General features: G+C 39.4%; 1 protein-coding gene across 10 annotated transcripts in view; it reads left to right on the forward strand.

Moving 5' to 3' along the window:
- Nucleotides 1–22,256, forward strand: part of Cpeb3 (cytoplasmic polyadenylation element binding protein 3) — a 175,890-nt gene that overhangs the window by 133,235 nt on the left and 20,399 nt on the right. For all 10 annotated transcript variants that reach the window (XM_090346262.1, XM_090346258.1, XM_090346256.1 and 7 more), the window contains one exon: nt 14,787–14,901. In XM_090346262.1, coding sequence (XP_090202388.1) covers nt 14,787–14,901 — 115 coding nt within the window. The remainder of the gene's footprint in view (nt 1–14,786; nt 14,902–22,256) is intronic.

Consider the following 22,256-nt stretch of genomic DNA (forward strand, 5'->3'; position numbering starts at 1 on the left):
GTACCACAAACATAGAAAAATAGTAGAGCTCAAATAGTAGAGCTCTAGCCTTGAGAAAAGCCCAAGGACATTGCTCAGGCCTTGAGTTTAAGCTCCATGAGGACTGGCCAAAAAAAAAAAAAAAGCTGTTGCATTGAGAAGAGAAGACTTAAGATGAGCAGGCAGTCTTATGTCACTGGCTGTCCATGGGCTAGAGAATAATTTGCCTTATGGAACAGGCCCATACCTTGACCTCTGGAGGGTGGGGGGAGCAAGCTTCAGGGTCTGCACACATAGAGGTAACATATTGCTATAGAAAGTTCTCACTTTAAACACATGTTGTTTCACTTGGCTTGAAGAACTTTTTTTTTTTTTTGGTCAGTTGAGGAACTTGAACTAGGGGCCTAGTTGCTGTCCCTGAGCTCTTTTGCTCAAGGATAGTACTCAACCACTTTGAGCCACAGTGCCCCTTCTGGTTTGATTGTGGTTAATTAGAAAAAACTGTCTCATAGATTTTCCTGCTCAGGCTGGCTTTGAATCAGGATCCTCAGATCTCAGCCTCCTGGGTAGTTAGGATTACGGGCGTGAGGCCTGAGACCCAGCTTGGAAGATTTTTGAAAATAATTACTATAATTATCTGTTTCATAAATGTTTATGGGGATAGCCACGTTCATTATTTGTGCTTCTGCCTTATTACAGTTTCCATTTTCCTCAGATCTGAGCCTCCTGAGTAGCTAGGATTACAGGTGTGAGCCACTGTGCCTGGTCACATTTCTTTGACCCAAGCATATCCGTAATTTCCAGCACCAGTAGTTTGAATAAAACTTAGGAGAAAAAACACAAAAGCCCCTAAGCACCTGTCATTTTTAATGAGCTGGATCCCATTTTGGGTTCCATTTTTAAAAACTCTTTTTTTTTGGATTTAGCTCTATATCCACATCAAGCCTAATTTGTCATACTTCCCTCCAAGTTCTGGTACATTCCAACTCATGGTGAATAAATGAGGACCCTGGAAACAGGCAAATTCAGTCTGTGGAGCTTCTTTGCCACATGTTTTGAGTTATTACTCTTCCTTGCTCCTATGTCTTGATTTGGCTAGCTAACTCCCTACCTTCCATGGTCACAGTTCCTTTATTCTGTTATTAAGTTTGTTTTTTTTTTGGTTGGTCATGAGGCTTGAACTCATGGACAGGGTGCTGCCCCTGAGCTCATTTTGCTCAAGGCTAAAACTCTTCCATTTGACTTTTCTAATAGTTCATTGGAGACAACTGCCTCACAGATGTTCTTGCTCTGGCTGGCTTTGAATCACAATCCTTAGGAGCTAGGATTATAGGCCTGAGCCACTGATGCCCAGCAGTATTACTGAATTCTTATTGACTCTCCTTGAATGTCTCCTTAGAAATATATCATGTTCCAAAATTATCTTGAAGATTTTCTACCTTTTCTTCTTGCATATCCCCTCCCCTCAAATAAAGTTCCCATTCCCACTTAGGGACCCAGGTTAATCAGATGGTTTTCCTAATGCAGAATCTGACAGTGAAATCTCCTCAAACATGTCTTGTCCAAGATGATGGTTTAATTTTGAAACTCAAATGAATCTCAAATTAATGAATACTATTATGGAGATAGTTGGACTCTACTCAGACCATTCCATGTATAGATCTATTCCTAAAAGGTGTCAAAAGGGACCATACTTGGAGCCTAATTTATTATTGACTCTACCCTCCCCAAAATTGAGAAAACATATTAGCAAGTACAGGAGGGAGTTACTGCAGAACTTTCAGATCTGTGGTATCTTTTTGCTGCTCCAATGAAAGGTGTTGTATAGTTCCCATGTATATAATGGGATTTACACATGTATATCTTTTGCATATCCTTGCATACTCCTAGCACTTTGAATCACTCCTCCTGAGTTATAAAAGTAGTATAGATTTTTTGTTTGTTTGTTTTTATGGGTCATGGGGCTTGGCTGCTACCCTACACCTTGAGCCACAGTGCCACCTCCAGTTTTCTGGTGGTTAATTGGAGATAAGTCTCATAGACTTCAGTGCCTGGACTGGCTTTGAACCACTATCCTCAGATCTCAGCCTCCTGAGTAGCTAGAATTACAGGCATGAACCACAGCACCCTGCCTAAATTCTTTTTTTTTTTTTAATTTTATTGCCAGGGTAATGTACAGAAGGGTTACGGTTACATTCATCATGTAGTGGGAGTATTACTAAAAGTAGTATAGATTCTTTTGCTTGAGTTTCAAGACCCCTTTAGCTTCAATTTTTTCTGCTTTTCTTTTGAATCACATATGTTAACCAAATGGAAATGGTCCTGCTCTGTCTCAAATTTAAATTCCTATCCTTTCTTCAAGATTCTCTCAAATACCATCTTTTTCCTGGGTCCTTCCTTTATTATGATAGCATTACAATACTATCTCCAGCCCCATATACACCAGCTCCATATACACATCTTTTTTTTTTTTTTTTTTTTGCCAGTCCTGGGCTTGAGCTCAGAGCCTGAGCACTGTCCTTGGACTTTCTCAAGGCTAGAGCTCTACCACTTGAGCCTCAGCACCACTTCCGGCTTTTTTCTATGTATGTGGTACCGAGGAATCGAACCCGGGTCTTCATGCATGCTAGGCAAGCACTTTAACCACTAGGCCAAACTCCCGGCCTGTCCCTGAGCTCTTAAATGCCTTCCTGCAAACCATGTTTGCGTGACTATTAAGGCAAAGTATTTGCTACAGTGACTCAAGACTTCATCGATAATGACAAAACTCTATAGACAAAAAGTTACTAATAAATCAAGTAGCTAAAACAAGTATATAAATATACAAAAAGCATCTACCCAGACTTTAGTACTTAAAAGTTTCTCCAATATATATTAAACTAAGAAAAATGACCAAACCTTGAAAACTAAATACAAATTATGAACCTTTGAGCATCCTAGGTCAATGAAAGAAAACTTCCTGAATGTTGTATCATTTGAACTAGGGCTTGAAGAATGAAAGCAATTTGGAGTTAGCCAATAGAGTGGTGAAGGTATGGACAACAGACATTTTAGGGAAAGTCAACAATGTAAACATAGAAATGGGTATTTTGGGGGGGCTGGGAGTTTGCCCTAGTGGTAGAGTGCTTGCCTAGCATGCATGAAGACCCAGGTTCGATTCCTTGGTACCCCACATACATAGCGAAAAGCTAGAAATAGTGCTGAGGCTCAAGTGGTAGAGTGCTAGCCTTGAGAAAGTGCAAGGACAGTGCTGAAGCCCTGAGCTCAAGCCCAGGACTGGCAAAAAAAAAAAGAAATGGGTATTTTTATGGGACATCAGTGGAAATATTTATGTTGATGGTTGGAGCACAAATGCATGAAGGAGAATAGGAAGAAATTAAGTTAGTTGAGTTTGGAGTATATCTGAAATCTCAGCACTTGAGGCCAAAGCAAGGCGATTGTTGAGTTTAAGGCTATCCTGGGTTACATAGCAAGACTATCTCAAAAATTAGGAAAAATAGAAAAATGCTAAGTTATAGGTCATCTTGATTATGTTACCCCAACTTTTTTGTTTGTTTACTAATACTGTTTTCATTCTCATCTACTTCCTAAAACATAACAATAATTTTACCTTAGCCTAGTCAAGTCTGATTTTGTGTGCCTTAGAAACCATGGTATCTATCATGTGTGTCATATCCCAAGGAGAAAATATCCTGGGTTTCTTGATTAGTTAATTTGTTCCTTGAACTCTCAGTCTAAATCCATGATTTTGGCAACTTCTTTCATAGTGAGTTCACTAATGAAACAATTCCTCCTCTAAAATGAAAGCAGGTACATCTTGTTCATAGTAAATCATATTTACTGCTTTGAATTTGCAAGTTGGTCCAGAGCTTCTTAGATCTTGACGTGGGAAGCTATGTTCATTTTCCTGGAGAGTCAAAAATATGCATTTCCAGTGTACTGAATGGAAAGTAGTGAACAAAATAGTCATTGCTGTTCCTTAAATCATATTTTAATATTTATTGCTTACAAAAGTGTATTCATAGGAATACTTGTATCATCAAAGATCAGTGTCTTAAAGTCTAAAAAGTATCATATATGACAGACTTACTCATAAGAATTATGAGTAAAGCCAGGTACAGTGATTTACACCTGTAATCCTAACTACTCAGGAGGCTAAGATCTGAGGATCGCAGTTCAAAGCCAGCCCAGGCACTAAAAAGACCATATGAGACTCTTCTCTTCAATTAATCACCAGAAATCCAGAAGTGGCACTGTGGCTCAAGGGATGGGGCAGTAGCCTTGAGCTGAAGAGCTCAGGAACAATGCCCAGGCCTAGAGTTCAAGTCCCACAACCAAACCCCCTCCCCCCAAAAAAGAATTATAGGTGTAATTTACTGAGTACTTTGTGCATTTTGTATTCATTTTTTCTTTTAAGGGTTTTATTAATATACCACAGTTATGAGAAGTCTTACAACATAAATTTGTGTAATATTGTTTAACCTAGCATTTTATTTTATTTATTTTTAATTTTTGCCAATTCTGGGGCTTGTACTAAGGGCTGAGCACTGTCCTTGGGTTTTTCTCAAGGTTAGTGCTCTACCCTCGAGCCACAGAACAACTTCCAGCTTTTTCTGTGTAGGTAGGAATTGAACCTAGGGCTTCATGCATACTAGGCAAGCAATCTACCATTAGGCCACACATTTTATTCAGCTGCTTCGGAAGTGAAGCTGTCTCCAAGGATTAGCTTCTTCTCAAGGAAAACCTAGGTGACTGAACTTTTCTGTGCACATTCCTCGCAAGTGTTTTATTATTTTTTTTCTATGTATGTGGTACCAAGGACTTGAACCCAGGTCTTCATGTATGCTAGGCAAGCACTCTACCACTAAGCCAAACTCCCAGCCCACACATGTGTTTTAGTGACCGTCATAGAGGTAACTATTTCCTGCCCCAGTACTATGTAACTGACTATACACATGAAGACTAGACATTACACAAAATTGTGCAGCTTAAATATAAGACTGCTTGAGGCAATGGGCATGGATATTAAAAAGCCAAATTTGGTGCCCGTGTCATTGTTACATCATTTTTTTTGAGCTTTTCTAATTGTTAGTTTTGTTAGTAGTTCTAACATGAATCTATGAGGCTTTTTTTTTTTCCTGTCCTGGGGATTGAATTCAGGAGCTTTGGCATTCTAGATAAGCACTTTATCATACCCCCAGCCACAGAGCTATACCCCCAGTCATGACTGATCAATACTTAATGTATTGGAGATAGACAGAATACATTTGGAGAGAGTAATTAACACAGCCTAAAATGGATTTTCAACCCAACAGGAAGCTGTAACTGGTAGCCAGTATAGTCCAGAATCAGGGAGCCCAGTAAGTACACAGCATAATTACAGTACAAAGAATATGTGAGTGCTGGGAGTTCGGCCTAGTGATAGAGTGTTTGCCAAGCATGCACAAAGACCCGGGTTCAATTCCTCAGTACCACATACATAGAAAAAAGCCAGAAGTGGTGTTGAGGCTCAAGTGGTAGAGCTCTAGCCTTGAGAAAGTCCAATTGCCCAGGACTGACCCACATAAAAAAAGAATATGGGTCAGAGAAACCTGAATTTCAGTCCGAAGATGACTTAATTCTTCTGATCCTGGGATTCCTTTTCTCTATAAAGTGTGGTAAGATTTCAATGTGACTATGTATAAAATACAAAGCACAGCTGTGCATGTAAATGTTCAAAGGTGCTGGTGGTTTCTTCCTTGAAAAGAAAATCAGGAGGGTGGGGGGAGGGAAATGGGAACAAAAACACGAGAACGGGTATTAATGTGTGTGAAGTAATGTACCTTCTATCTGATGAATATAACTGTAAGGCTATTAATTACAATAAAAAAGAAAAGAAAAAGCCAAAAAAAAGAAAGAAAATCGGCCATTGTGCTTTTATTTGTGATGTGAAAGCATCAGTCATATTATGACATGAGCACTAAGTCATTTTGATCAGTCAGTGGGTTACTTGATGACATTACGAATATGTACTAGGAGCTTAATCAAGCTCAAACCCTGGCTACCCATAAGGTATTAGCCACCCTTCAGAGGCATGCTATCAGCAGAATGAAGAGAGAGATCTAGGAGCTATGAAAGAGCTGCTGGCTGGGATGGCATAAGCCTGTAATCCTCAAATTTGGAGGGCTGAGGCCAGACTAGGCTAAATAGCAGGATTTTAAGAAGCAAATAGAAGAAGAAAGAGGAAGAGGATGGGTGGGAGGAGCTGAGGGAGGAGGGGGGATCTTTTAGACATCTTTTTGTGATATGAGTGTGCCTGAACCCCTCAGAGCCTTTACTTGAGAGCTAGTTATTGTACTGTACAGTCGGGACCCATGCAGATATGTATTGTCAGAGCCTGATGGAGAGAAATAGACTGTTGAGTGGACTAAGGAGCTACAGATACTCAGAGATATCACTGGAAATAGTTGAGGTTGGGGAGTGATCAGATGTTTGACAGTCAAGATTGCTTTGCAGAGAAAGTGTTAACTTGAGTGAGTTATCTGGTCATGATGTTAAATTGATAATGGCTTATCAAACAACTGTGCAAATATATATATATACATATATATATATGTAGTGTGTGTGTGTGTGTGTGTGTGTGTGTGTGTGTGTTACAGTTTATTCATGGTCTCTTTCGACACTGAGTGTTCTTATGAAACACTGCCCAGAGTGCTGTGCTTGAATTGCTCAGCAATAGTTGAAGGTCCTAAAAAGACAGGAGAACCTTGCAACAGATAGGCTTTATAGTTCTTTGGAGGTTCCTTTGTGTATCTAGACTGTTTCCTGAACCAGATGGAGGATCTGGAGCATCCTGGGAGAACATGAGAGAATTTTCCAGAATTATTCTTGGCTGCCTGTCTAGAAAGAATCCTGTCTCTTTTGATGAAGTTCTCTAGATCCAACTTGTATCTGAGGAATTGCTAGAATATGAGAGTTGGAGCTTTTCTTTGCCTTTTTTTTTTTTTTTGAAGTGGTCCTGGGACCTGAATTCAGGACCTGGGTGCTATTCTTGAGCTTTTTTATGCAAGGGCAGCACTGTACCATTTGAACATAGCTTTCCGTCTGACTTTTTGGCAGTTAGAGATAAGAGTCTAATGGACTTTCTGCTTTGCCTGGCTTTAAAGCACAATCCTCAGATCTTAGCTTCCTGATGGAGTGTAAACTATGGGCACCTAGCAGAGTTGGAGATTTTTGCTTTGTGGCCTCAGCTACCCAAGATACAAAGATTCCTTTCTCTCTTCTTTTCTCAAGAGATACGGGAAATATGTTCCCTTTTGCTCTCCATTGGGTGGAAAGCAGCACTTCAGAAAAGTAGATAGTATCTAAACTAGAAGCTGGCTAATGAGGTGAAAATTAGGTCAGAATGAGATACCAGATATTGATGTACTTTGAAGAGTCCAAACCACAAATATTACAGCTGTGGCTGTGAGGTTAGTTTCGATAGTTAATAATAAATTGAATTTTTATGTCATGGAAGAGATAATGATGCCTCACAAACCATGAAGTAGTTTATTTCTGATAATGTTAGGCACTCTCCAGTCATTCTGTGAGGTCTGTGCTGCTTAAAATAGAATTGCTGACAGCTGGGGTGGGTCTGAATTCATGACCACTACAAGTGAACTGTTGCAGCTCCATGTCAGCAGAGCCCAGGGTAGCTGACTCATCCTGTCAGCAGGAGGAATGTTACTATTTGTTTGGGGGGGCCATCCTGGTTGTTTCACAAGATTGTTTTCCTGATTCATGCAGAATGAAAGGATTGTAGGATTGGGGAGAGAAAACTAGAGTTTTTCATAAAGAGCCTGATTAGGAGTTTAAAGGAGGTGGCCATCAGATTGCACTTGTTCACTGTGAACCATTTGCCTTTGTGGATGGGATGTAGCTCAGTGACAAAGCACTTGCCTAGCAAGTGCAACGTCCTGGGTTCGATCCCCAGTACCAAAAAAGAAAAGACAAAAATATACGCATATATACAGTTTAAAAAAAAAAGAAAATCAGGTCTGTGCACAGGATGCTCATTGCTGGGTATTTGTATCCCAGGGGGCCATCTAGGCAGAGATGAAGTACAGAAAGAAAAGTTAACGATAAGCTCAAAACAACATCACTAGTAGATTAATAAAGACTAACTTGCCATTTGTATTAAGGTTTTTGTTTGTTTTGCCAACTGTGGTCTTGAACTCAGGGCCTGGACACTGCCCTTGTACACTTTTTGCTCAAGGCTAGCACTCTGCCACTTGAGCTACAATAACACTTCTGGCATTTTTCTGCATATGTGGTACCCAGGAATCGAACCAAGGGCTTTGTACATGCTAGGCAAACACTCTACCACTAAGCCACACACCTGGCCCTGTATAAGGTATTCTTGAGCTGTAGTGGAGGCTGGGTCATGTTCAGAAACTTGAAAGCATGATCTTATTAAACCTATATTTTCTCTTGTTATTAAAGATACAACACAAGTACTTTGTTTGCTTGTGGGTCATTGGGCTTGGACGCGACCTGGGTGCTGTCCCTGAGGTCTTCAGCTCAAGGTTACCACCCTGGCTTTGAACCTTGATCCTCAAATCTCAGCCTCCTCAGTAGTTAGGCTTACAGGCATGAGCCACTGCGCCTGGCCATAAGTACATTTTTATATTTTAACTTGGAGACCTTTGTAATTTTTCATTGGAATCTTTGTAAAAAGAGATGTTATCATTTACCTTTCTGTATAGAGAAATGATCCATGTTGTATTTCTTGGTAATTTTTCTAGTATTTGGCCTAATTTTATAACTACTAATAACCTCTAGTTCTTTTTGAAATGTTTTATTGTTATCATTAGGTAATTGTACAAAGGAGTTAACCATTCTCTAGTTTTTGTTCTGTTTTTGGTTGGTTGTGTAACCTGGCTGGTATCCCCTGAGCTCTTCATCTCAAGTCTAGTGCTCTACCACTTTGAGCCACTACTTCTGGTTTTCTGGTTGTTAAATGGAGAAAAAAGTCTCGTGGACTTTCCTTCAGGGGCTGGCTTTGAACATGATCCTCAGATCTCAGCCTCCTAACTATAGGCATGAGCAACATCTAAACTTTTTTTTTTTTTTGTGCAACACCTAAACTTTTTAAGCCAAAGATTATAGCCTGGGGTCCACATAATAGATCTGGCTTTTTTTTTTTTTTTGCCTTTATAGTGATTTTAACATTCAAATTAGTTCCCACCAGTTTAGCATCTTGATGTTTCACTCATAAAAATCCTGACTTTCTAGCTACTCTTTTTTTTTTTTTTTGCCAGTCCTGGGCCTTGAACTCAGGGCCTGAGCACTGTCCTTGGGCTTTCACAAGTCTACAGCTCTACCACTTCAGCCACAATACCACTTCCAGCTTTTTTCTATGTATGTGGTACCGAGAAATCGAACCCAGGTCTTCCTGCATGCTAGGCAAGCACTCTACCATTAGACCAAACTCCTGGACCCTTACTCTTTTTTTTTTTTTTTGCCAGTCCTGGGCTTGAGCTCAGGGCCTGAGCACTGCCCTTGGGTTTTCTCAAAGTTAGAGCTCTACCACTTGAGCCTCAGCACCACTCCCGGCTTTTTTCTATGTATGTGGTACCGAGGAATCGAACCCGGGTCTTCATGCATGCTAGGCAAGCACTTTAACCACTAGGCCAAACTCCCGGCCTGGACCCTTACTCTTAAAAATAAATTAAAAGACCAGGTGAGGTGGCTTTCACCTGTAATCCTAGCTACTCAAGAGGCTGAGATCTGAGGACCAAGGTTTTTTTTTCATATATTTTTTATTGTAATTAATAGAAGGGTTACATGATATTTGCCAGATGGTCCCCATTTCCCTCCCCCCACCCCCAACCCTCATCTTGTTTTCCCCCCTTCCCTATCCAATTTCAAATAACCAAATACAAATATATCCGATAAATCAGGTAAAAAAGTGCGATACTGTAACAATATGAGATAACCAAGGGACAGCAAAAGAGATGAGAGATAACATAGTACCTTAAGAACAACAATCATTCATTATATGGCTTATGTTTCTAGATCCTAGAGATCCTTTCACTTAGCCTGAGGACCAAGGTTTAAAGCCAGCCAGGGCACTAAAGAACAGAGAGTCTTATCTCCAATTAACCACTAGAAAACCAGAAATGGCACTGTGGCTCCAGGAATAGGGTGGTAGTTTTGAGCAGAAAAGCTCAGGGACAACACCCAGGCCCAGAGGTAAGGCAGTAGCTTTGAGCTGAAGAGCTCAGGAACAGTGCCCAGGCCCAGAGTTCAAGCCCCACAACTGACAAAATAATTTGTTTTAAAAAGGCAAAGGCTCACATCATATTCACAAAGGTAGCTACTTACTGGGACTGAAACATACTTGGTTCCAGTAGAAATGTCATCCTCCAGTGTGTCAGTCTCTGTTTACTACTAGTTGTCCTAGTCACCTGACCACATTTGTACTATCTGTGCAGTCCTGCAATCCTTTGACTTCACATGACCCTGTTGAAAGGACATGGCATGGCCAAAGAGCTGCTACCTCCCAAATGATGTTGCAAACATGGTTGAATTACACCATGGAGTGCTGGATTCAGGTCATATTTAAGGAATTCCTGCTAGTTTATATGATAACCTTCCTTCCTATATCTCCAACATTGTGAGGCTTTTACTACTAACTTCTTCAACAATATACAAGAGTTGTTTCACACAGTTATCCCAATACATGGACAACTTATGTTGTCATGGAAAACATATTGAATTAGAACAGAGTTCTAATTCCATCCATTCTCAAAACTAATTACTAAACAAAAATAATTAAAAAGCAGTCTTGCTGGCTATGGTGGCATATTCCTACAGTCTCAGTAGTCAGTGAAAGATCTCAAATTCAAGTCCTTTGAGCTTCAGTATCAAGATTGAGACCAGCTTAAGCAACATTGCAAGACTTCCTAAAACAACAGCAACTGGTATAACCAGTTCTTTTCAATTAACTTTTTTCCTTCCCACCAAATATTTGACTCAACTTACAAAATATGGTAGGAATAATAAATTTTATTATTATTTTTCTTTTTTTTGCCAGTCCTGGGCTTGAGCTCAGGGCCTGAGCCCTGGTCCTTGGACTTTGTCAAGGCTAGAGCTCTACCACTTGAGCCTCAGCACCAATTCTGGCTTTTTTCTATGTATTTGGTACTGAGGAATCGAACCTAGGTCTTTGTGCATGCTAGGCAAGTAGTCTACCACTAGGCCAAATTCCTGGCCCAGAATAATAAATTTTTTATGTAGAAATGAATTCCCTAAAACTATATTCCAAAAATATCTACATCAGATCCCAAGGACTAAGATCAAATACATTTAAGAAAATGGAGAAATATGTCTATAGAAAGAGAACTTCTATTTCAGAGAGAAACCATGTCATGCAAGCAATTCATTCTTAGTACTAACAGTACCACAGTGTTACTTTTGCTGTGAATATGGAGTGTTCATATGTTAGGCTGTGTTCACATTTCTTTAGTTCTTCAGAGGTGCCATCTCCCAGCTTTGAGCAGCTTTTTTCTGGTAGCAGCTGGGAAGTGTAGGTTTTATGAATAGGGTTAATCAGCAGTGTGTCCTGAGCCTTCTTCCTGTGTTTTTACCTACTGTGAAAAGCCAGGAGTATGGTAGAGGATGGATTATGTGTAATGTGAAGTAGATGGCTTGAAGTAGTGGGATGAGCAAAGGCAATGAAATCCCTTAACCAGAAAGATTTAAGATTTTAGCAGAGATTTTTTTTTTTTTTTTAAGTCATGGGACTTGAACACTAGGCCTGGGCGCTATCCCCGAGCTCTTCAGCTCAAGGCTCCTGCTCTACCCTTTGAGCCACAGTGCCATTTGCAGTTTTCTGGTGATTAATTAGAGATGAGTCTTACAAACTTTTTAGTGCCCAGGGTTGACTTTGAACTGAGATCCTCAGATCTCAGTCTCCTGAACAGGTAGGATTACAGGCGTGAACCACCGAGCCTAGCTTCGAGGCTACATTTTTTTATGCTTTAAAATTAAATGAAAAGATATTACTATAGATAATATCCAGCATTTGTTTTTTACATGAGCTTACATTAGTTGTATAAATAGGAGTTTCACTGTGATACCTCCATGCATGCATACAATGCATCCCAATCAAACTCATCCCTTTGTTCCTCTCCTCTACTCACTTGTACCACGTTCATCTTCATTCACCTTACCTCTCCCACTGATGCCCACCTCCTGCAACAGACCTTGTTTTACTTTCCTGTCATTGTTTTTAAGAATGTGTTTTTAAGTGTGCATTAATTTTACCAAGGGGTTTTACCATGATGTTTCAGATGTGCTTCTATTACATTTCATCAGAATAACACTCTTATCGCTTTGTTTTCACCCATTACAATGGTACTTGCCTGTAGTCCCAGCTATTCTGGAATTGGAGGTAGTTGGATTGTTTGAGTCAAGGAGTTCAAGACCAGCTTAGACTTCAACTCAGGACCTCATCTTGTAGTTGAAAAAACCTGACATGACTAAAACTCAATTAGTATTGTGATTGTAACCACCTAATGATTCTGAAACTGCCTTAATTATCTTATTAGGAGTAAGACTAGAAGAATGGAGAGTTCTGTGGAAACAAAAGATACATCCTTTTTCTTTAATTGGTGGCATTAGAATCTTTGGTCTTATAATATCAGGAAGTTGTTGTTGTTGTTGTTGTTGCTTTTACCAGTCCTGGGCTTGAACTCAGGGCCTGAGCACTGTCCTTGGACTTTCTCAAGGCTAGAGCTCTGTCACTTGAGCCTCAGCACCACTTCGAGCTTTTTTCAATGCATGTGGTACCGAGGAATCGAACCCAGGTCTTTGTGCATCCTAGGCAAGCACTCCCCCACTAGGCCAAACTCCCGGACCAATTGTTGTGTTTTTAATTAAAAACTAGTAATGAAAACCAAGCTCGGTGGCTCATGCCTGTAATCCTAGCTACTCTGGAGGCTGAGATCTGAGGATCAAGGTTCAAAGCCAGTCTGGGCACTGAAGAACCTGAGAGTCTTACATCCAGTTAATCACTAGAGAAGGGGATGTGGGGCTCAAAGGGTAGGGCAGTAGACTTGAGCTGAAGTGCTTAGAGACAACACCCAGACACGCAGGGCTAAGGTGGTAGCCTTGAGCTGAATAGCTCAGGGTCAGTGCCCAGGCCCCAGAGTTCAAGCCCCATGACCCCCCCCCCCACACACACACAAAATCCTAGTAATGAACCCTTTTGAAGGTGTTTCAGAGTGTGCTTTATGGAACTAGTCAATCTGCCTTTGTGGTAAATGTCAAAGGAACAATTTGGTCAAACAGAGCAAATTTAGGTAGAGCAAATGCTTGAATGTTAACATGTTCAAATGAGTACAAGTTTTCAGAGATTTTATGGCTTCTGAATGACTGGTGAAGGTAAAAGGCCAAAAGTTAGGAGGGAGTAAATTTAGTAGCAATTTTAAGGGATGACCACACTGTTTCTAATGAGCCAGTTTTAGATTAGACTCAAGGTGTTTTGAAAAGGTCATTGGCAGATGTCCTTCCTTCAAGTGGAAGTATTCCTGACTATGATAAACCAAGCCATGTAAGAAAACAGTTCATGTGTGTCACATATTAAAAATTGAGGCTTGAACAGGAGGAGAATGAGTTCCACCTATACTAAGGAAAAAATTCAATTTTGTTTCCTGTCGTTCTGGGAGAAGAAAGGGAAGCATATTCCTCTCTGCACCCACCTGGACCCCAGGAACACCCCAGTACCTGACTGGTTTGTTTTCAGGCAGTGTCAAACTTGCCTTTTAAGATAAAAGAGGTGTTCTGTTTTGTTTTTATCTAGTCTTTATAATTGAGTTATAATTCAAAGGGATATGTTTTAAGTCAAACTGATGAAATGCCTTATTTTTAATGTATGATAAAGTAGTGCAGGCGTACACGAGTACTTTATATCTTTAAGCCTAGCTACTCAGAAGGCTGAGATCTGAGGATCTTAATTAAAGGCTACTCTAGATAGGAAAGTCTGTGACACTCTCATCTTAAATGAACTACCAAAAAATCGGGAATGAAGGTGTGACTCCAGTGGTAGGGCACCAACTTTGAGTAGAAAAAGCTCTGGAATAGCGCCTAGGTCCGGAGGTCAAGCCCCCATACTGGCATTTATAAAAGCACAAAGTTCTGGAAAGATAGCTAGAATCCAAGTTAAGCTCTAGTAGAGAAGTTACCAAATAGAAAGATTTCCTTTTCTGTTCTTTAAAATTTTACTGCAGTTTCTAGGCTTGACTTTTATTTAACTGATCTTGTTCAGGAAAATCATAGATGATCTCTGTTTTATGGCTGGCAACTCTTTACTAACTGAATTACTGTTAATCTCAGTTGTCATATTGCTAAAAGATTAGACATTTTATATTGGTGGAGTGATAAGAATTGAAACTAGACATATAAAAAATTCTTAGAAACTACACCTAGTATTCCTGATCTCTTCCTTTATGTGGGCTCTTTAAAAAAAAAATAGTATACTGTGACAGGTATTATAGACTGTGATGGTTTAAGCTCGAGTTTGATTCCAAACCCCGAATCTAGTTCTAAAAGACTACCTTTAAAAAACCAAACCACAGGTGGTTTCTGAAGACTGCATGATATATGTCTAAAGTGTTGAGTAGATTCCCCAGGAGCAGATTCCATTAACTAATTACCTGGATTTTGTGGGGGTCTGGTATGTTGTAAAATGCACCCATCAATGGGTTTGTCTTTAGTCATCTTATTCTCATTTGGGGGTTGATGGAAATGAAGTAAGGACCAAGTAAACGACTTTTTTTCAGGTGCAAATTCGACCATGGAACCTAAGTGACAGTGACTTTGTAATGGATGGTTCTCAGCCTTTGGACCCCAGAAAAACTATCTTTGTTGGGGGAGTTCCACGACCCCTTCGAGCTGGTGAGTGGAAATAGTAACACCACAACTTAAACAGCAACCACCAAATTGCCCATGCCTCAGTATTAAATGTGTTCTAGGCTTCCAGTCAACTATACATGATCTCCAAAAAGAAGGCTGTTTCTCATTTTTACTGAGCTGATTTCTTCACATTAAGTATTTTCTTCCAAAATGCTGTATTTTCTTATGGTGCAAGGGTGAGTTCCATTAAGCCATTAGATTGAGTAAACCCTGTTCAGTGATTTGCTTCTTTACCACACAATTATAAAACAATAAAGCAATTATAATGTATCTTGCAATGTGCATTCTTATACCAGCTAACACTGTTATGTAAGACAGAAAAACAAGTCAATCCCTCAGAAATCTGTCCAGTGCAGGTGTGTGCCCACTCCTGAGAATCAAGCTGAACTTGACACAAGTGAGACCAGTTCTTGTTTTCGCTTATGGATTGCTAATAATGAATTACATACTTGCACATTTTTACTATGGCTTCATAAAAGCTTCTCTATTCTTTTAAAATTTTATTGTAAAGGTGATGTATTGAGGGGTTACGCTTACAGAAGTAAGGTAATGAATACCTTCCTTTTTTAACTGTGTTACCCCTTCTTCATTTTCTTCCACTACCCTCCACTTCCTTCCCCCCTCCTCACCAGGTGTAAAGTTCATTTCTCACATAATGTCTAATGGGTATCACTGTTGAATTGGGTTCCCTTTTGTCCCACTGTTTCTGTAATTCTCATTCTCCTCCCCAAATCAGATAAACTTAAATACAAGACTAAGGTCACAGAAATCAAAAACAGTGACAATAGGGAATAAACCAAAAGAAAAAGGAAAGAAAGAAAAAAGAAATAACTGTAAACAGTATATTTAAAAAAATCCTTTCCATTTCTTGGAGTTCATTTCAATAAGCATCATCTTATAAGGTCATATGTGCATTGCTGTTGAGCTACTGTGGTCCTTTGCTAATACATTTCCTTTCAAGTCATGCAATATTTGTGCTGCTAGGATTGAGTAGAATTATAACTGACTGGTGAGTTTGAAGTGATGCTGAAGACTTCACTAATTTAATTTTTTAATTTTTTGTGTATACTAATCCTGGAGATTGAACTTGGGCTCCTCCTTATTCACAGCTGATGCTCTACCACTTGAACCACATCTCCATTTCCAAGGACTTTAGTATTTAAATCCAAAGACAAATCTAAGTGTCTCTGCCAGCCACTTAATGATGAATGTTATTGCCAGTGAAATATAGTAAAATTATTTCTAAGAAATAAGATTGTAAGCTGCTTAAACTTGATGACTTTCTTTTTTAAAAATAAGGGGAAAACCAAGATTACCATTATCGCTATATCACAAAAACACATCATATTACCTCTATGTTACTTTGTAAACAAGTGGGGTTCTACCTTAAAAAACAGACAAAAAAACACAAGCAAAGGTCAATGAAATCAAGTTGTGAAAACTGAATTTTAAAAGGTAACCTATAGCTCCTTGACTTTTTTTTTTTTTTTGCCATTCCTGGGGCTTGAACTCAGGACCTGATCACTGTCCTTAGCTTTCTCAAGACCTAGTGCTCTGCCACTTGAACCACAACACTACTTGCAGCTTTTTTCTACATATGTGATACCAAGGAATCAAACCTGGGTCTTCGTGCATGCTAGGCAAGCACTCTACCTACCACTAGGCCAAACTCCTAGCCCCAAGCTCCTTGACTTTTAATGACTTCCTCATTGTAGAAGTTTCTCAACATTTCAAACATATTCAAATTCTGACCCTAATTTACACCTAAAAATAATTTTAGGTTACATATACAGATATATTTACAAGTCAAGAGGACTGAGTCTGGAGGCTCAGGAGCAACCTGAAACTCTCAAAAAAGCTAAAAAGAAAAGAATGATGTATTCATAATTCCATTTTGAAGTACTTTAAATGCTGTGACTATGAGTTAATGAGTGTACATTAATTTCACAAAATCAAGTATTGTTGCATCTTATTTTCATCCTAAGGGGAAAATATACCAAAGGAAAACAAGCAAAGAAGCTGCCATGTCTCTTCTTTAATACTGTCAGAAAATGAAGACTCAGAAGAGCTTAGTGAAATGGGAACTTCATGAGTTGAGAGCAAATGTTTTGTCTTCTTGTCAGTAGCAGCCTTGAATTCTGGGCCTGGGTGTTGTCCCTGAGCTCTTCAGCTCAAGGCTATACTCTACCACTTTGAGTCATAGCACCATGTCCAGTTTTCTAGTAGTTGATTGGAGACAAGACTCTCACAGACTTTTGTGCCCAGGCTGGCTTTGAACCATGATCCTCAGATCTCAGCCTCCTTATTAGCTAGGATTATAGGCATGAGCCACCAGGCCTGTCTTCTATAAAACTTTTATCTCTCATTATCCAGCACAAAGGTTAAAGTGGAGCTTGCTCAAGTGGTAAAGCACCAGCTTTGAGCAAAAAAGCTAAGAGACAGCATCTAGTATCTGAGCATGCAAGCCCATCAACAAAAAAATCCTATGAAGATGTATTTCTCAAGTTGGTACTACAGTCAGGCTGACTCCACAAGAAGGAATATTCTTTTTTTTTTTTTTTTTTTTACCAGTCCTGGGTTTGACCTCAGGGTCTGAGCACTGTCCTTGGACTTTCTCAAGGTTAGAGCTCTACCACTTGAGCCTCAGCACCACTTCCAACTTTTTTCTATGTATGTGGTACCAAGGAATTGAACCCGGGTCTTCGTGCATGCTAGGCAAGCACTTTAACCACTAGGCCAAACTCCCGGCCCCAAGAAGGAATATTCTAAAAACAAAATTGTATTCTTTAATTTTTGTGCTACTGGATGCTACAGTTCTAGAATTAGACAAGGATTGTATTTAGCTATGTATCAGAAATGGGATTCTGCGTTCTTTGTTTAAAGAGCATACCTTTTCAGTCATGAGACTCTTTTTTCCTTTTAACTTAGCTAAGATTTTTGGCCTTAAAATGTTCTGTTTTTGTTTTGGCATGATTTCAGTAATGATCTGAAGTCAGGTTAATGGAAATGTTCCTTTACTTGCCAACACATTTTGTAAGTATAGCCTGTTTCTAGATAATCTACAATCATCTCTTAAAATTTTATTGTCTAGACTAAAACTTCCAGATTACAGTGTAGTCTAGACAAAGAGTTGAAATCTGCAGTTTCCCATCCATGTGCATAGAATTGAGTTTCTGTGGAACACATTGAGTTTTATACTTGTGTATACCTTAGAAAATAAAACTTTAAACAGTTGGGCATGGTGGCTCATGCTTGTAATCCTAGCTACTCAGAAGGTTGAGATCTGAGGATCATGTTTCATAGCTAGCCCAGGCACAAAAATCTGTGAGTCTCTTATCTTCAGTTAACCAACAGAAAACAGAAGTGGCACTGTGGTTTAAGTGGTAGAGCTGAAAAGCTCAGGGATAGCTCCCAGGCAAAAAGTTCAAGCCTCTGGACTGACAAAAAAATCTCTTTAAAGCAATGAATTTTAGGGCCAGGAGCATGGCCTAGTGGTAGAGTGCTTGTCTTGCATGCATGAAGCCCTGAGTTTGATTCCTTGGTACCATATACACAGAAAAAGCCAGAAGTGGTACGGTGGCTCAAGTGACAGAGCACTAGCCTTGAGCAAAAGTGTCCAAGGACAGTGCCCAGGTCCTGAGTTCAAGCCCCAAAACTGGCCAAAAAAAAAACAAACCCTGAATTTTACTTTGCTAAATGATCTTAAATCAAGTTTAGTGCAGTTCATTTGAACTTATGAACATTTATTAAGTATTAAACTGAATGAATAGCCCACTGTCATGTAAGTCCAAGTAGTAAGTGCAGAAAGTAAAAGATTTCAGAAGAGAATGCAAAAAAATGTATTTATAAATTGCTTAGAATTAGCTGGAGGCTATCTCTCACCTCATTCAAATACACACACACACACACACACACACACTCCAGCTATGTAGTCAAGGCTGGCTTCTAACTCATAATCCTCCTATTTCAGCTTCCTGAGCACTAAGATTATAGGTATATACCATCACACCTGGCGCAAATGATACGCTTTAATGCAATTCTTATATTTGATTTTGAAATATTTCAGAACTTTTAAAAATTATTTTCAAGAAATAGTTTAACATTGGAATTCTGAAAAGTCTTAAAATTGGTGCAGACACTAAGTAGTGGTCTTGGACCATCTATGGATAACTTTACTAACAGGTGAGATTTTAGATGGCCAAATGGATTGTTACCTTATTCTGGGCTAAAAATTGTCTTTCAATAGACAGTGACTAAAATGTTATCACTCAAATTATCCCTTTAAATTGGGTATATGTGTTTGTGTGTGTATGTTTATTTTTGCAGTTTCCCTATTGCAAGATAGGGATTGTTATCACTAATAGTTATTCTAGATATAGTCCTGTCCCTCCTAACAGAAGACACTGTTACTTTGAAAGAAACAAGACAACCCGTTTTAATCAGTATTGTCTTGACTGAGTTTAGGCTGTCTCATAAAATTACCTCTTGGAGCAGCAGTGGCTTATGCCTGTTATCCTAGCTACTCAGGAGGCTGAGATCTGAGGATCAAGGTTCAAAGCTAGCCTAGGCACATAAAAAGACCTGAAACTCTTATCTTCAATTAACCTCTAGAAAACTGGAAGTAGGGATTGGCTCAAGGGTAGGGCCATACCCTTGAGCTAAAGAGCTCAGGGACAGTGCCCAGGCTGGAGTTCAAGCCCCATGACCCACAAAAAAAAAAATTAAAGAAAGAAAGAAAATCTTTTGGTCTTTGACAAATCCTACTTTTTTAAAATTTAGAATAAGAGAAAAATGAACTCAAAAATGGGAAAATCTAGATCTAGATAACTTTTCACATTACTTGATTGTGCTTTGAGGTCAAATACGTACCATGTCTTCATCCTGTCTCTTGCAGGGACTCAGGGATGTTTTGCCTGAAGTCCAGTGTTTCATAGGTGGGGATTTCTCTCTCTGTTCTCCCCACCTTACCCCAATTCCCTGCCTAGAGTAACAGTACGTAGACTCACCATGCCATCATGTGGCTGAAATCAGTATTTTCTTCAGAGTCATTACAGATGCTTCTGCCACCACCTGAAAGTACAGAAGTATGTTACCCCTCTTCATATACACGATTAGCCGGTCTTCCCAATGTCCACTCAGAAACGCCCATATCTTCACTCTGATGTTAAATAAAGTGCCAGGCTTGGAGGCTCTGAAGCAACCAGGAAAAGTTGAGAATGACGTATCTGTCTCCCCTGCTCCTCCATAACAAACAAACAAAAACCTAGCACTCATCAGTTTTATAATGTGAGGATTTCTGACTCCCATATTTTTGGTCTACTAAGTTGGAAGCCTGAGCTTTTGTATCCTTCCACTCCTTGATGGAAAGAAGCTTGTCTTTTTCTTTAACAGTGGCATGTAAGGTATTCTTCCATTTTATTGCTTTCTTCTGGCAGTTTATTGGACCAGGAAACTTAAGTCTTGAGAGATTGTTCTCTGAATTTCTGGAGCCTACCATCTCCTCATTTATCTTGGAGTCTCCCCCTCTATCCTAGCTTTATTATTTTCTTTCTTTTCCTTGCCTACTAATATTCTGTGATGGATCCTGAAATCTTATTTTCTGCCTTTCCCTTCTGTTAGGAGGATGACTTTTCTAAGGAAAATGAAAACTTTTTAAAATAGTGCTGAGGATTCAGCCGTGCCTTGTGCATGCTAGTCATGCTACATACCACTACTAGGAAGTAGAAACTTCTGAGGAAAATATTTAGTGACCTACACCATAGAAAGAGAAACATATATCTTAGATATTTCTAAGACTCATTTCATTGTATATTCTATACTGTCACTGTGATAGTTCGCATCATTTTTGGAGTCACATCCTGACTTGTGATTTAGGAATTAGGGCTATTAGCTAGGTGTTGATGGCTCACACCTATAATCCTAACTACTTGGGAAACTGAGATCTGAGGATCAAGATGAGCCATCCCAAGAAGAAAAGTCCATGAGACTCTTATTTCCAGTTAACCACCAGAAAACTGGAAATGGAGCTGTGGCTCAAAATGGTAAAGTGCTAGCCTTGAGCAAAAGAGCTCAGGGATAGAGCCCAGAGATTCGAGTTCAAGCCCCATGACCAACAATAATAAAAAAAAATAGGAATATTGTAACTGTGTCTTTCTCTCATTTTTCCTCTGTGAAATGATAGTATGTTAAAATCATCCTAAGTCAAATTTCTCAGCAGTAGATTTTTTTTTACCTAGTTCCAAGCTCAACATAAAGCATCCCAAATAAACCCCAGACTTGACATACTGCTTTGATTCACTGTATTGCTTTTAGGGCTAATTTTCTTGTGTTTGTACATATCTTTATAGCAAATCATCATTCACAGCTGCTGTGAAACATTGCCATACTAATGTAAGATTGGGAAATGCTGGCCTGAAGCCAAATTAAAATGGATGAATCTGTGCTTATAGAGCAGAAACCAAGCCAACTTAATTCAAAGATTTATGAGTAGGGGAGAAAACAATTTCTGGACAGAAGTTAGCATTTGAGTATTACTCTGTACTTGGCATTGTACTTAAGAGTTCTAATTTCTATTTACCCTTCCCTATTGCCCCATGAGACTGTAAGCGTAGACTTTGCATTATAGTGATGGGGAAGTAAAACACTATCTAATTTTGTTGCATATAAAAATATTAACTTTCCAATATCTAATAAAGTATGGAAGCATATAAGCACATTTTATCATCTTAAGGTGGGTGAATCACTCTTGTGAACCAACTCAGCAATCACGGGGAAGCTAGAAAGTCTACCATCAAATTCGTCTCCCATTCTTTTAGAAGTCTAGACTTCTTTATCATCCTGAGATTCCCTGTCCCTCTCTCTTGTCCATTTTTATCATTACTGGAGAGAAGGGGAGGCTTCTAGATTTTCCGTTTAAAATCTCTAAAGACAGATATGTTACTTGTCTCGGGAATCCTCATCTCTCTGCCATTTGGCTCACATGGTCCCAGACAACATCTACTTGCCATCAGGCTGGTTATGAAATGTGTTTAAATTACAAGAACAAGACCTTAGTGTAGAGAAGAGTAGAGGAATCAGTTTCTCTTCTGGTAAAAATCCTTGGGGGGCCAGGAATTTGGCCTAGTGGTAGAGTGCCTGCCTAGCAAGCATGAAGACCTGGAATTGATTTCTTGGTACCACATACATAGGAAAAGCCAGAAATGGTGCTGTGGCTCAAGTGGTAGAGCTCTAACCTTGAGAAAGTCCAAGGACAGTGCTCAGGCCCTGAGCTCTAAATCATGAAACTGGCATAAATAAATAAAATTTAGCCAGGCATGGTGGCTCACGCCTGTAATCCT

Source organism: Megascapheus bottae, chromosome 15 (genome assembly GCF_031878675.1).
Source record: "Megascapheus bottae isolate mThoBot1 chromosome 15, mThoBot2.hap1, whole genome shotgun sequence".
NCBI lineage: Eukaryota > Metazoa > Chordata > Mammalia > Rodentia > Geomyidae > Megascapheus > Megascapheus bottae.